This window comes from Brachyhypopomus gauderio, unplaced genomic scaffold (assembly GCF_052324685.1).
Source record: "Brachyhypopomus gauderio isolate BG-103 unplaced genomic scaffold, BGAUD_0.2 sc50, whole genome shotgun sequence".
Lineage (NCBI taxonomy): Eukaryota > Metazoa > Chordata > Actinopteri > Gymnotiformes > Hypopomidae > Brachyhypopomus > Brachyhypopomus gauderio.
Window position 1 is genome coordinate 2,617,291 of NW_027506875.1, and position 14,083 is coordinate 2,631,373.

The 14,083-nt window shown below is 42.2% G+C and overlaps 1 protein-coding gene across 5 annotated transcripts in view; it reads right to left on the reverse strand.

The window, feature by feature from the left end:
- Positions 1 to 14,083, reverse strand: part of LOC143487753 (NACHT, LRR and PYD domains-containing protein 3-like) — a 291,094-nt gene that overhangs the window by 67,711 nt on the left and 209,300 nt on the right. For 4 of the 5 annotated variants that reach the window (XM_076986895.1, XM_076986899.1, XM_076986896.1 and 1 more), the window contains one exon: positions 6,490 to 6,666. The exons of the other annotated variant lie outside the window; for it this stretch is intronic. In XM_076986895.1, coding sequence (XP_076843010.1) covers positions 6,490 to 6,666 — 177 coding nt within the window. The remainder of the gene's footprint in view (positions 1 to 6,489; positions 6,667 to 14,083) is intronic. 5 annotated transcript variants of the gene reach the window in all.

Genomic DNA, 14,083 nt, shown 5'->3' on the forward strand with positions numbered 1-14,083 from the left:
CGCCTGGGCAGGAGAGGTAAACTGGGGGAGAGATACGCCGGCCCGTACGTCATCTTGAGGCGGCTTAACCCAGTTACTTATCGCATCAGTCTGCCCGAAGACAGACGTGTGTCGCGTGCATTTCATGTGTCCGCTCTCAAGCCATACAGAGCAGGTGCATTGGAGGAGGCCTCGACGTCACGGCCGCCCTCGCCGCTGCAGTTGTCGGACGGACCTGCGTACCTCGTGGAGAGGTTACTGGACTCGAGGCGCAGAAAAGGTGGCTTACAGTACCTGGTGGACTGGGTCGGATACAGACCGGAGGAGCGCTCCTGGATACCGGCCTCTCAAGTGGTAGGCCCCTCCCTTATCGCAGACTTCCACAGGGAACATCCAGACTCCGCGGCAACGGGGAAGACCGCGTGGGAGTCGACGGGAGGGGTCCTTGGGGGAGGGCTCTGTCACGGTGAGGGGGCTGGGTCGCCACCAGAGGGCACGCAACCCGGCCAGCAGCCGATCCCAGCACACACCCCCGCGCACGCAGCCACTCCCACAGTCGCAATCACCATCATACTGAGCACCGGTTGCCGGTTACTGGTTGCCATGGATAATAAACCACCTTCTGTCCAACCCACGTCTCCGGCTGCCTCTGTCCCGACGCCCCCAGCGTCACAGGTTTCTGCTGATTGGATTAGGCATTAATTGGATTAGGCGTTGCCCTGGTGTATCGGGAAATTAAAAGAGTGGGGTCAGTTATTGAACGCCCACGAAAATTGCCCAACTTGATTGATGCGGTGGGTAGAGCTGTTGAAACTCTACTGTGTCTCTACACAGACTCAGACTCTACACAGACTCAGACTGTGACTGTTAAAAAAAAAACTGGATTTGATCATGGATGGAATCAATGCTCTACGCGTGAAGCTAGATCAGTTGGGAGACCGCTGACTTAAGGGGAGTTCGTGTGCTCGAACGCTCAAGGACGAGCTCCTTGCTAAATTCTTCATTCATGATTATCTGTATTGGCACCCAAACAAATTTCTCCCAGAAGGTCATCATCTTGGTTACCTGCTCCTACCCTCACACAGAGACTGTCAGAGATGGCTCTCGCCTTCCACCACAAACTTTGACACAAAAAACTGTGTGCCAGGCCTCTGGCTCCCCCTCCCTCTCTGAATGAATCACGCCTCTCACTGCTTACTGTCTGTGTTATCAATGCTGTATGTGCTATGGGGATTTTTTGCATGCACACAGACTGTTGTCCTGTTCGTGAGAATAATCTGTGGTCATATTTTTTTGTCTCCTCTTAATGTTCTCTCTATGTTTCTCCCTAATCTGTACAGCGGCACCCTGAAGTGTGGCCACTCCAGGTTCTCGGTGCTTTACACCAGGGTCCTGGGCAAACTGAATTTCCCATTCGTGGGATCAATAAAGGTTATCTTATCTTAAGACAGCTTTCTACCATCTTAAAAATATCTCTAGGATTCGCCCTTTTCTCTCTCTCACTGCCGCCGAGACTATAGTCCATGCATTTGTTACTTCCAGACTTGACTACTGCAATGCTATGTTGTGTGGCCTCCCTGCTCGGGCTTTGAGCAGGTTGCAATATGTGCAGAATTCTGCTGCTAGGGTGCTGACCCATACAAGATCTTGGGAGCATATTACTACAGTCCTAAGTCTTCATTGGCTTCCAGTAAAGTACCGAATACAGTACAAATTGCTTATGTTGGTGTTTAAATCTTTGCACGACCTTGCCTCTTCTTACCTAAGTAGTCTATTGCAACCATACTCTCCAGTGCGTACTCTTCGCTCCTCAAGCCTCCATTTGCTTGAGGTACCACATATTAAGCTAAGCACCATTGGAAATAGAGCATTTTGTGTTGCGGGTCCAAAGCTGTGGAATAGTCTTCCCGACGCACTGCGAGCTTGTTCATCTTTAGATGTTTTTAAAACCAGTCTCAAGACTCATCTTTTAAAACTAGCATATGGATGATACTATGTATCTGTCTCTATGGTCATTTTATGTTGTTTGTGCACTTACCTTTTTATTTTTTATTATCTATTGTACAGTGTCCTTGGGTCACTTGAAAGGCGCTTTTAAATAAAATGTATTATTATCATTATTAAGTGATAGCGACCATTTTTAAGCACGACTGACCTTGTCGTCACATCCATGAATTTCTTATCCTTAACGGACATCTCAGTTTCCTCTTCACATTCCTTTTCAGGGAAATCATGATTGTATTGTCTGATAAGCATCTCTCTTATGTTTTCCAGTGTGATTCAGTTAACTATTGTGGGTCCCTTGTCACCTCTTTCCATAGCAGAGCAAGAATTGAGTGGACCGTTGACCACCCATCCAAGTAATGTCCTGACTGCATATGGTCCATCATTTTGGCTATATAAGACATCCCATGGTTCCATCGCCTTCGGTACGCCCATGCCGATCAGTAGCTCTATGTCAGCATCAATGCTGTCCAGGGTTATGCCACTGAGGTACGGCCATCTTTTGATGTCATTTGCTGTAACCAAGTGGTCCTTTGACACGGGGATTTTGGCTTGTGTCTATATAGTGGGTAACCGAAGGAACACACTGCCATCAATGTTGCCAACTTTAAGACCTTTGAGCTCATAGCATTTCACCATTTGGTTACAGCAAATTTGGCCAAGCGAAGCGAACTTGGCAATTCATTCCTATGAGGGAGGTGAAGGCAAGCAAATATGAGCGAAGCGAAGCAAAATTATTAAAATCATTATTACATTAATTATATCAATTATTATTTATTATTCGACCAAGTTTAATATTATGAGTTCAGTTGGTTGGGCTGCACACAGTTCTAGTTCTAGGTGCTAGAGCTTCTAGCTTCCCTGTCCCGCCATGTGGTGGACAACGTAGAACCTCTTCACATACTGTATCGCCTCTTCAAAACTTATCAGTTTTTCAAAACTTAAAAGTTTCAGTTGTGTTTTTATTTATTTTCATCAGTTGTGATGGTGTTTGTTATTTGTTATTCATTTTTTGACAACTGAAATAAATGAAAAATAAAATAATGAAACTTGAATGAATGCTTTTTGTGTTGTTGCTTCAAAAGCACTTAAAGATAATATAGTTTTGACTATTTGGTGTTTGCTAGGCCTAGGGTTTTTGATGTGACGCTAAGAAAAAAAAGTTTTTACTTTTACTTTTAATACTTAATTAAGTATTTTTGAAGGCAGATACTTTTGTACTTCTACTCAAGTAAAAAATTGAGGTGAATACTTTTACTTTTCCTTGAGTAATATTCAATGCAAGGTAACTATACTTTTACTTAAGTACATCATTGGTGAACTTCGTCCACCACTGCCTAACCCCAATTATTGTTATCACTATTGCACTATATTATAGAGAATTGTTATCATTTGATCTGCACATAAATACAAAACCCAAAACCAGAAAAGTTGGCACGTTGGTAAATCGTAAATAACAACAGAATACAATGACTTGCAAATCATTTTCAACCTATATGCAATTGAACACACTGCAAAGACCACATACTTAACGTTCGAACTGGTAAACTTTGTTATTTTTTGCAATTATTAGCTCATTTGGAATTTGATGCCTGCAACATGTTTCAAAAATGCTGGCACAAGTGACAAAGAAGACAGAAATTTGAGGAATGCTCATCAAACACTTATTTGGAATATCCCACAGGTGAACATGCTAATTGGGAACAGGTGGGTGCCATGATTGGGTATAAAAGCAGCTTCCTTGACATGCTCAGTCATTCACATAGAAGGATGGGGTGAGGGTCACCACTTTGTGAACAAATGCGTGGGCAAATTGTCGAACAGTTCAAGAACAACTTTTCTCAACGAGCTATTGCAAGGAATTTAGGAATTTCACCATCTACGGTCCGTAATATCATCAAAAGGTTCAGAGGATCTGGAGAAATCACTACACGTAAGGGGCAAGGCCGAAAACCAACATTGAATGCCCGTGACCTTCGATCCCTCAGGCGGTACTGCATCAAAAACCGACATCAGTGTGTAAAGGATATCACCACATGGGCTCAGGAATACTTCAGAAAACCACTGTCAGTAACTACAGTTCGTCGCTACATCTGTAAGTGCAAGTTAAAGCTCTACTATGCAAAGCAAAAGCCATTTATCAACAAGATCCAGAAACGCCGCCGGCTTTGCTGGGCCCGAGCTCATCTGAGATGGACTGATGCAAAGTGGAAAAGTGTTCTGTGGTCTGATGAGTCCACATTTCAAATTGTCTTTGGAAACTGTGGACGTCGTGTCTTACGGACCAAAGAGGAAAAGAACCATCCGGACTGTTATAGGCGCAAAGTTCAAAAGCCAGCATCTGTGATGGTATGGGGGTGCATTAGTGCCCAAGGCATGGGTAACTTACACATCTGTGAAGGCACCATTAATGCTGAAAGGTACATACAGGTTTTGGAGCAACATATGCTGCCATCCAAGCGACGTCTTTTTCATGGACGCCCCTGCTTATTTCAGCAAGACAATGCCAAGCCACATTCTGCATGTGTTACAACAGCGTGGCTTCGTAGCAAAAGAGTGCGGGTCCTCCCCTGGCCTGCCTGCAGTCTAGACCTGTCCCCCATTGAAAATGTGTGGCGCATTATGAAGCGTAAAATACGACAACGGAGACCCCGGACTGTTGAACAACTTAAGCTGTACATCAAGCAAGAATGGGGAAGAATTCCACCTGAAAAGCTTCAAAAATTGGTCTCCTCAGTTCCCAAACGTTTACTGAGTGTTGTTAAAAGGAAAGGCGATGTAACACAGTGGTAAAAATGTCCCTGTGCCAACTTTTTTGCAATGTGTTGCTGCCATTGAATTCTAAGTTAATGGTTATTTGCAAAACAAAATAAAGTTTCTCCGTTCAAACATTAAATATATTTTCTTTGCATTCTATTCAGCTGAATATGGGTTGAAAAAGATTTGCAAGTCATTGTATTCTGTTTTTATTTACGATTTACACAACGTGCCAACTTTTCTGGTTTTGGGGTTGTATAAAGTTGTTTTCCAAAGATGGGGGGTGGAGGTGGGCCACAAAAAAAAAGTCTTTATTTTACGCTGGGTAACACCATTCTGGTATTGCAGCACTTTCTGCACAACAATGGTGGAATTGGTGGTCCTCTTACCATATTGTGTTCAGAGAGACACCGACACTCTGAGAAGCTCAAACATGTTGTCAACTGACCTAATTAGTGTTAATTGGTCTTCCAGCTGTTCGTTATATGCTCAATTTCCTTTTTCCAGCCACTATTGGTATTATTGCTACTTGTCCCAACTTTTTTGGTATTTGTTGACAGTGAAATTTTGAATCAACATATTTTTCCTTTCAAATGTTACATTTACTCAGATTAAACTTTTGATCTGTCATCTATGTTCTATTACAAATAAAATATTGACATCTGCCATCTCCACATCATTGTATTCAGTTTTTATTCACAATTTGTTTAGTGTCCCCACTTTTTTGGAATCTGGTTTGTAGGTGCGGAATAAATAAACTCTCAGGAGCACGGAGTTGTCACGGTGGGTCAGCCTAGACGCCACTAGAGGGCTCATGTGCGCTGATTCACACACGCCCACTTCAGCCCAGCACACGCCCCCGGTTACCAGACCACTCCCCCGGTTACCAGACCACTCCCCCGGTTACCAGATCACTCACTAGGTCCCATTCACCACATTACTAACACCTGTTCCTTATTTCACACATCATACTAAAAGCCCACAGGTCGTGTAGTTCAGTGCTGCACATTGTTCAGCCTTCACCTCAAATCCCTGGACAGACGTCACCTTCTCCACCTAGAAGTCTCCTCACCCTTGGTCTACCTCTCAGAACTGCTTTGAGTGCTATTGTCTTCATGGTTGTTGCCTTTTGGTCTGAGTCTTTGTGTTTCTGTTATCATGGACAATAAAGCGTTCAGTTTGCAGCCTCTGTCTCCTGCCGCCTCTATCCCCGCGTCACAGGAGTGAGACAGTGTCGGGACAAAATTCATATTTGGTCACTCTGTAATCATATTCATTAGTATTCATATATGTATTGATCCCTATTAGTAATAAGTGGAGTGAGTCAGGGCTGCTGTTTAAGCCCAACATTATTTATTATTGATATTAATGAATTGGCAAAAATATTAGAACAATCCACATCACCTGGTCTCACTCTGCACGACTCAGAGATCAAATTCCTGCTCTATCAGACAACCTGGTTCTGCTGTCCCCACTGAGCAGGTCTACAGCAGAACCTGGACCTGCTGGAGCAGTACTGACAGAACTGGGCCTGCTGGAGCAGTACTGACAGAACTGGAGAGTGCGTGTGTATGTGTGTGTTTATGAAGAGTCAGTAAGTCAGTAACTAGTTTCTCCAGTGTGTGTGTGTGTGTGTGTGAGATACAGAGAGAATATATTGACTGTGTGAGTGTGTGTTTCTGTGTGAGAGGTAGTGTGTGTGTGTGTGTGTGTGTGTGTGTGTGTGTGTGTAAAGAGTCAGTAACTCACTGTAGTTTCTCCAGTGTACAGTGTGGATCCTCCAGTAGAGCAGAGAGCTGCTTCACTCCTGAGTCTCCTGGTTCATTGTGGTTCAGATTCAGCTCTCTCAAATGTGATGAGGGGTTTGACCTCAGAGCTGAACACAGAGCAGCACAGCCTTTCTCTCTAATACTGCAGCAAGACAGACTGTAGAGAGAAGGAGAAAAACTCCTCACACTTACACATCAACACACACATGAACACGAACACAGACACTGTGTGTATTCAGAAATTATATACAGTGGTGTGTGTGTGTGTGTGTGTGTGTGTGTGTGTGTGTATGGAAGGTAAATCCTGCCAATAATAAAACTAATATGAAAACACTAAAATGAAAATACCATTTTGCCATTTCTTCTTCCATACATGTGTGAAAATATGACAAAATTAAAAATAAATGAAATCACTTAATTTGCAATCACTCGAGCACGGGTCATATGTGACAAAAATAAAATTAAAAAAGGTTTTTTCCAATTCATTTTCATGACCATACAGGTATTTCACAGTCAAATCTAAAATGAAAAAGCTAATTGTAAAAAGAAAAATCAAAGCTTCACTTTGGCCTTGTCTTTTCTTGATGAACTGCATAATAAACGTCAAAACTAAAATGCAATGGTAACATTTTTTTTTATTTTTCATTGCAATAAGCTGCATGTCTGACAAAATTTTAATGAAAACACAAAATCGAAAAATCAATAGCTAAGTGATAGTTTGTAATTCAGTTTTTGATGTGGACAGCGCTTTAAGTGTCAAAATAAAAATGCAAACGCAAAGGAGGATTGGCGCTACCTGCTGGTTATTTTCTTTTTCATCTTCCACTTTTTCTTTGTCAGCTTTTCTTTTTCAACTTCACCAGCATGCAAAAACATGTAAATTAACAGTAGGCGGAGCTACAACTACAGAACCTCTTGTGAAATTCCGAGAGAGCAGCACACAGCAACATGGCTGACGTTTTACTAGAAATGGCAAATGAGATTATGAGGTTGGCGAATTGCCAGGACGAAGATTATGTATTGCTTAGATGTGAAGTAATCTTAGGCAGGCTTCCAAGCTTTCACCAACATGCAGGTTAATACTGTTGTATGTCGGAATTTATGTGAAACGGTAGAACGCTTAGTGTCTGGATTGGGGACCATGGAAAACTACCCAGTGCGAGGTCGGCCTAGGTTGGACGTTGCCGAAGAGACGACGGTGAAGTTGGTTACTTATTCGCAGTTTCAGATTCGTTTGGTTACTTATTCGCAGCTCCTTATTCGGTGGCTGAAGTTGGTTCCTTATTCAAAAAGGGTGTGTTCACGATGCATTTGCTGCGCACTTTGTTTAAAAGAGATATATTAATCGAGCATAGGAGCATAAATTAAGAGGTTATTGTTTCCCATACTGATTTTGTGAATGTAGAAAAAACTTTAAATATAATAAAAGCATTCCTTTTGTAAAATGGTTTCTATTTCAAGTCGTTCCAATTGTATGCAATTTGTACATGATGATTGAATTTGTCAGCATTTCTAACGTAAGGAAACATTCTTAGATTTGAAAACTAAAAACACAGAAATGCTGTTCTAGAACACAAATTAATCGGAAGATGATATACCAGCACACAACATGGCATATTGAGCAGTGGGCAAATAGGTGAACACATTTAAAGGGGCAGTTTCAGAGGCTTATTGAAGACCTTAGTTTTTGAATATTTTATTTATTCCTTTTATATTTTCCATACATATCTAACAAAACTACGGAGCCCCGTAAGGGTCACTGGCGAAAAAAACATTTGAAGAGCAAAATCCGTACGCACGGATTTATAAACCGTACGTACGGATTTATAAACCGTACGCACGGATTACTAAACCGTACACACGGATTTATAAACCGTACGCACGGATTACTAAACCGTACGCACGGATTTATAAACCATACGCACGGATTACTAAACCATACGCACGGATTTATAAAACGTGTGTACAGATTTTGCTTTCTCCGGGCCTCCGTAGCTTTCTCCCTAGTAACCCCTCCAGGGCTCCGTAGGTTTTAGATTACTCAGCCCATGTCCTGGTCTTATATGTCACGGTTTGCCTGCTTGTGTCTGGGTGTTTTCAGCCTCGAGCCTGCAGCGCTGCAGTGCTCCAGCATGCGCACGGTATTAGGAAACGTGTCCGCTGTGCACCGCGCGAACGTCTCGTGATGAAGTATCAGTCGCGCGACATAATACGCTCACATCACCGAGGCTATCTCCACACAAAACCAAAAAACCTTCTCACAATTTACCACAAAACTAAGTAGGGTCGTTATTATTACAAGATTTATTACAAGATTTTAAATAGGAACAATATTCCATTTGTTCACGTCGCTTTAATGGGTATAGCGGTGAAATTACAATAATCAAACAGGTTAACAACGTCTCTCTGAATGCTGTAAGGCATCACTTCAACATGTTATACACTTCCTGTTTTCCCGTGTCACAGTATAACGTAACGTAGTGCAAAATTCTCTAGATTTAAAAAACATTAGCGAATATAAGATCTCTATGAATGTTACAGTACAATCCAAACGTGGTCTATTTAAAATGAACTAAATCAAAAATGAGAATGGAATTCTTTGAAAACTAAAAACACAGAAATGCTGTTCTAGAACACAAATAATCGGAAGAAGAAATACCAGCACACAACATGGCATATTGAGCAGTGGGCAGATAGGTGAACGCATTTAAAGGGGCAGTTTCAGAGGATTATTGAAAGCCTTATTGATGGTGGGCCAGAGAAATAACAAATGCATCATGAAGAACAGGTCACTCCCTAAGAGAGGAACCTGATTTTAGCCTGATCCAACATCATTTTATACCTCAAATCTAACTGGAAACACGGCATATTGAGTAGTTAAGCGCACAGAGAGCGCACTGAAATGGTTCAGAGTGGCAATTTCAGAGATGTGCTGTATGCCTATAAGGCGTCGGGCCAGACAAATAACACATGCATCATAAGAGAAACCTGTTTTTGGCCTGGCCCAGAATCATTTTAGCCCTCAAATCTAACTGGAAACATGACATATTGAGTAGTTAAGCACACAGGTGAAATGGTTCACAGGTTCAAGTTCAGAGGCCTGCTGTATGCCTGTAATGTCTTGGGCCAGGCAAAACTCAATTGCATCATACATGATTAGTTCCTATATGTATGAGGAACCTGTTTTTAGCCTGGCCCAGAATCATTTTATGCCTCAAATCTAACTGGAAACATGGCATATTGAGTAAAGCACACAGGTGAAATGGATCAGAGGGCCAAGTTCAGAGGCCCGCTGTATGCCTGTAATGTCTTGTGCCACCCAAATCTCAATTGCATCATACATAACTAGTTCCTATATGTATGAATAACCTGTTTTTAGCCTGGCCCAGAATCATTTTATGCCTCAAATCTAACTGGAAACATGGCATATTGACTATTTAAGCGCACAGGTGAAATGGTTCATAAGGTGGATTTCAGAGGCTTGCTGTATGCATGTAAGGCATTGGGCCAGGTAAATAACATATGCATCATACAAAACTCTTTACTATATGTAAGAGAAACCTGGTTTTGGCCTGGTCTAGCATAATTTTATGCCTCAAATCCAACTGGAGACATGACACATGGAGTGGTGCGCACAGGTGAAATGGGTCAGAGGGCCAAGTTCAGAGGCCTGCTGTATGCCTGTAATGTCTTGGGTCAGGCAAAACTCAAATGTTTTATAAATAACAGGTTACTCTATGTATGAGAAACCTTATTTTGGCCTGGCCCAGTAACATTTTAGCTCTTAAATCTAACTGGAAACGTGACACATGCAGTAGTGCGCACATGAAATTGTTCAGGTTGATTTCAGAGGCTTCCTGTATACCTTTAAGGCGCTGGGCCAGGCAAATCACATATGCATCATACATAACAGGTTACTCTGTGTAAGAGAAACCTCGTTTTAGCCTGGCCTGACATCACTTTAACCCTCAGATCTAACTGGCAATATGGCATATTGTATATTGTTGCGCCCAGGTCACATGATTCAGAAGGTCAATTTCAGAGGCTTGCTGTATGCCTCTAAGGTGTCGGGCCAGGCAAAACTCATATGAATCATACATAACAGTTGCCTGTCTGTACAGCAAACCTGATTTTAACCTGGCCCAACAGATCTAACTGGCAATATGTAAGTGCAGACTGATGGCAGGCCAGATTCATGGCAGGTCAGATAAACCTGTTTTGTGCACTTTGCATGAAAGTTCCAGTGATATTTGTATCAAAAGTTTAATAGTTTAAAAGTTATATATATATATATATATATATATATATATATATATATATATATATATATATATATATATATTTATTCAGGATTGTAGTGAAGTACACAAAATCGTGAGTCGCTGGTGCTTTAAGCTCTTTTAACAAGCGGAAACACAACTCAACGAGCAAACTTGAAAACGTAGTGAACACTGAATGCCACGAAAACAGGCACAAGCATAGAGCAGCAATAACCAGTAAGACATAAACAATAAAGAGCAAAGGAGAGACGGGATAATGGAGTACACCTAAATGTACAGAAATGATAACGGAGAAGCGAAGAACGTTACCAATGGGCAGTGCCGACAAGGGGAACAAACACAAAGCACATGGTGCTTTACTCAATATGCCATGTTTCCAGTTAGATTTGAGGCATAAAATGATTCTGGGCCAGGCTAAAAACAGGTTCCTCATACATATAGGAACTAGTCATGTATGATGCAATTGAGTTTTGCCTGGCCCAAGACATTACAGGCATACAGCAGGCCTCTGAACTTGAACCTGTGAACCATTTCACCTGTGTGCTTAACTACTCAATATGTCATGTTTCCAGTTAGATTTGAGGGCTAAAATGATTCTGGGCCAGGCCAAAAACAGGTTTCTCTTATGATGCATGTGTTATTTGTCTGGCCCGACGCCTTATAGGCATACAGCACATCTCTGAAATTGCCCCTCTGAACCATTTCAATGCGCTCTCTGTGCGCTTAACTACTCAATATGCCGTGTTTCCAGTTAGATTTGAGGTATAAAATGATGTTGGATCAGGCTAAAATCAGGTTCCTCTCTTAGGGAGTGACCTGTTCTTCATGATGCATTTGTTATTTCTCTGGCCCACCATCAATAAGGCTTTCAATAATCCTCTGAAACTGCCCCTTTAAATGCGTTCACCTATCTGCCCACTGCTCAATATGCCATGTTGTGTGCTGGTATTTCTTCTTCTGATTATTTGTGTTCTAGAACAGCATTTCTGTGTTTTTAGTTTTCAAAGAATTCCATTCTCATTTTTGATTTAGTTCATTTTAAATAGACCATGTTTGGATTGTACTGTAACAATCATAGAGATCTTATATTCGCTAATGTTTTTTAAATCTAGAGAATTTTGCACTACGTTACGTTATACTGTGACATGGGAAAACAGGAAGTGTATAACATGTTGAAGTGATGCCTTACAGCATTCAGAGAGACGTTGTTAACCTGTTTGATTATTGTAATTTCACCGCTATACCCATTAAAGCGATGTGAACAAATGGAATATTGTTCCTATTTAAAATCTTGTAATAAATCTTGTAATAATAACGACCCTACTTAGTTTTGTGGTAAATTGTGAGAAGGTTTTTTGGTTTTGTGTGGAGATAGCCTCGGTGATGTGAGCGTATTATGTCGCGCGACTGATACTTCATCACGAGACGTTCGCGCGGTGCACAGCGGACACGTTTCCTAATACCGCACGCACGCTGGAGCACTGCAGCGCTGCAGGCTCGAGGCTGAAAACACCCAGACACAAGCAGGCAAACCGTGACATATAAGACCAGGACATGGGCTGAGTAGTCTAAAACCTACGGAGCCCTGGAGGGGTTACTAGGGAGAAAGCTACGGAGGCCCGGAGAAAGAAAAATCTGTACACACGTTTTATAAATCCGTGCGTACGGTTTAGTAATCCGTGCGTACGGTTTAGTAATCCGTGCGTACGGTTTAGTAATCCGTGCTTACGGTTTAGTAATCCGTGCGTACGGTTTAGTAATCCGTACGTACGGTTTAGTAATCCGTACGTACGGTTTAGAAATCCGTGCGTACGGATTTTGCTCTTCAAATTTTTTTTTCGCCAGTGACCCCTACGGGGCTCTGTACAAAACATCAAAAAAAAAAAAAAGACAAAACATGCTCAGGTTACTGTCCCTTAAAATAGTCCAATACAGGTTTCCAGGTTTTATTGAGGTATTGTGCTTTCTGGCCCCGACTGCACAAACGTTCCATTGAAGCAAATGTGAGCATTTCAGACAGCCATCATTTAAATGATGGAGCAGTGGGCGATTTCCAGTCAAGGAGGATCAGCTTTTTGGCCACAACCATACCAGCCATTACCACCTGTTGTAGGGGGTATGGAAGAGGATCCAGTAATGTAGAGTATCCGCAAATTGCAGTTATAGGGTCAAAGTTTAGTTGTACCCCAAGAGCTCCTGAGAGCCAATTGAACACATTGGTCCAAAAGCCATGCAGAACAGGGCAAAATGAAAACAGATGTGACAAGGAACCTGTTGTGTTGCCTGCTCAATCTAATAAAACCACGTCCAGACTCCGTGACTGATAACTCAACTCCCTTTATTCTCTTCGCGCTCTTATAACACTTCCACCCGCTCTACTACTGCTTAGTTAACATTGACATTCATTGCCCCCTAGTGGTCAATAAATCTTACTACATACTTTGCTTAGTAACACAGTTTGGAATATGTATTCAAACATTACATCTCCCTCTAACAAAATAGGTGCTGTCTTACGCACAACTTGAAGCATACTGAATATACTGAAAAAGTGTTACACCAGTAGTGAATTGCATATATGAACATTACTAACACAGTTAGTTGCTAACATTGATACTCTCAGTATCATATATGTACATATGTAAGTATATTTATTGTTCAATTTTCTACCTATCTATTTACTATTATAAATCAAGGATCTGCCTTGGTTTAATGATGCGACCAGATCTTGTTCTAAGCTCAGCACGGGCCAGTTCATATTCGTGGGTGTTTTGGGGTTTCTGTTCTGTTGGTGCTTCTCCGGTAATGGTTGAGGTGTTCCTGTTGATCTCGGGTTGCTGCATGGTGGGTGTAGGTGGGTTGCCGTGTGCTGGAAGAAGGCGTCGTCTGTTCCGTCTGAAGGTTTGTCCCTCGCTAGTTTTGACGTGGTAGCTGCGTGGGGTCTCTGCTGGTTGCATGACTAAGGCTGGTTGCCACAGACCATCGTCCTGCTTAAAACATATGGGCGCTCCGGATGGCAGCATGGATAGGGGTCTAGCAGCCTTGTTGTAGTGTCACTTTTGGCGGCGCTGGCATTCCTCTCTTCTTGTTTGGAGAGTGCTTGGAGGGGTTGTCCGAGGTTGCAGCTGTTTTGTTGTTGTGGGCAAGACGGAACGCAGCCTGCGGCTCATGAGGATCTGTGCTGGTGATTTCAGTCCATCTATAGGAGTGTTTCTGTATTCTAGTAGGCCAAGGTAGGGATCTTTTCCATCCTCCTTGGCTTTTGTGAAGATTCGCTTAACTGTCTGAACAGTCTTT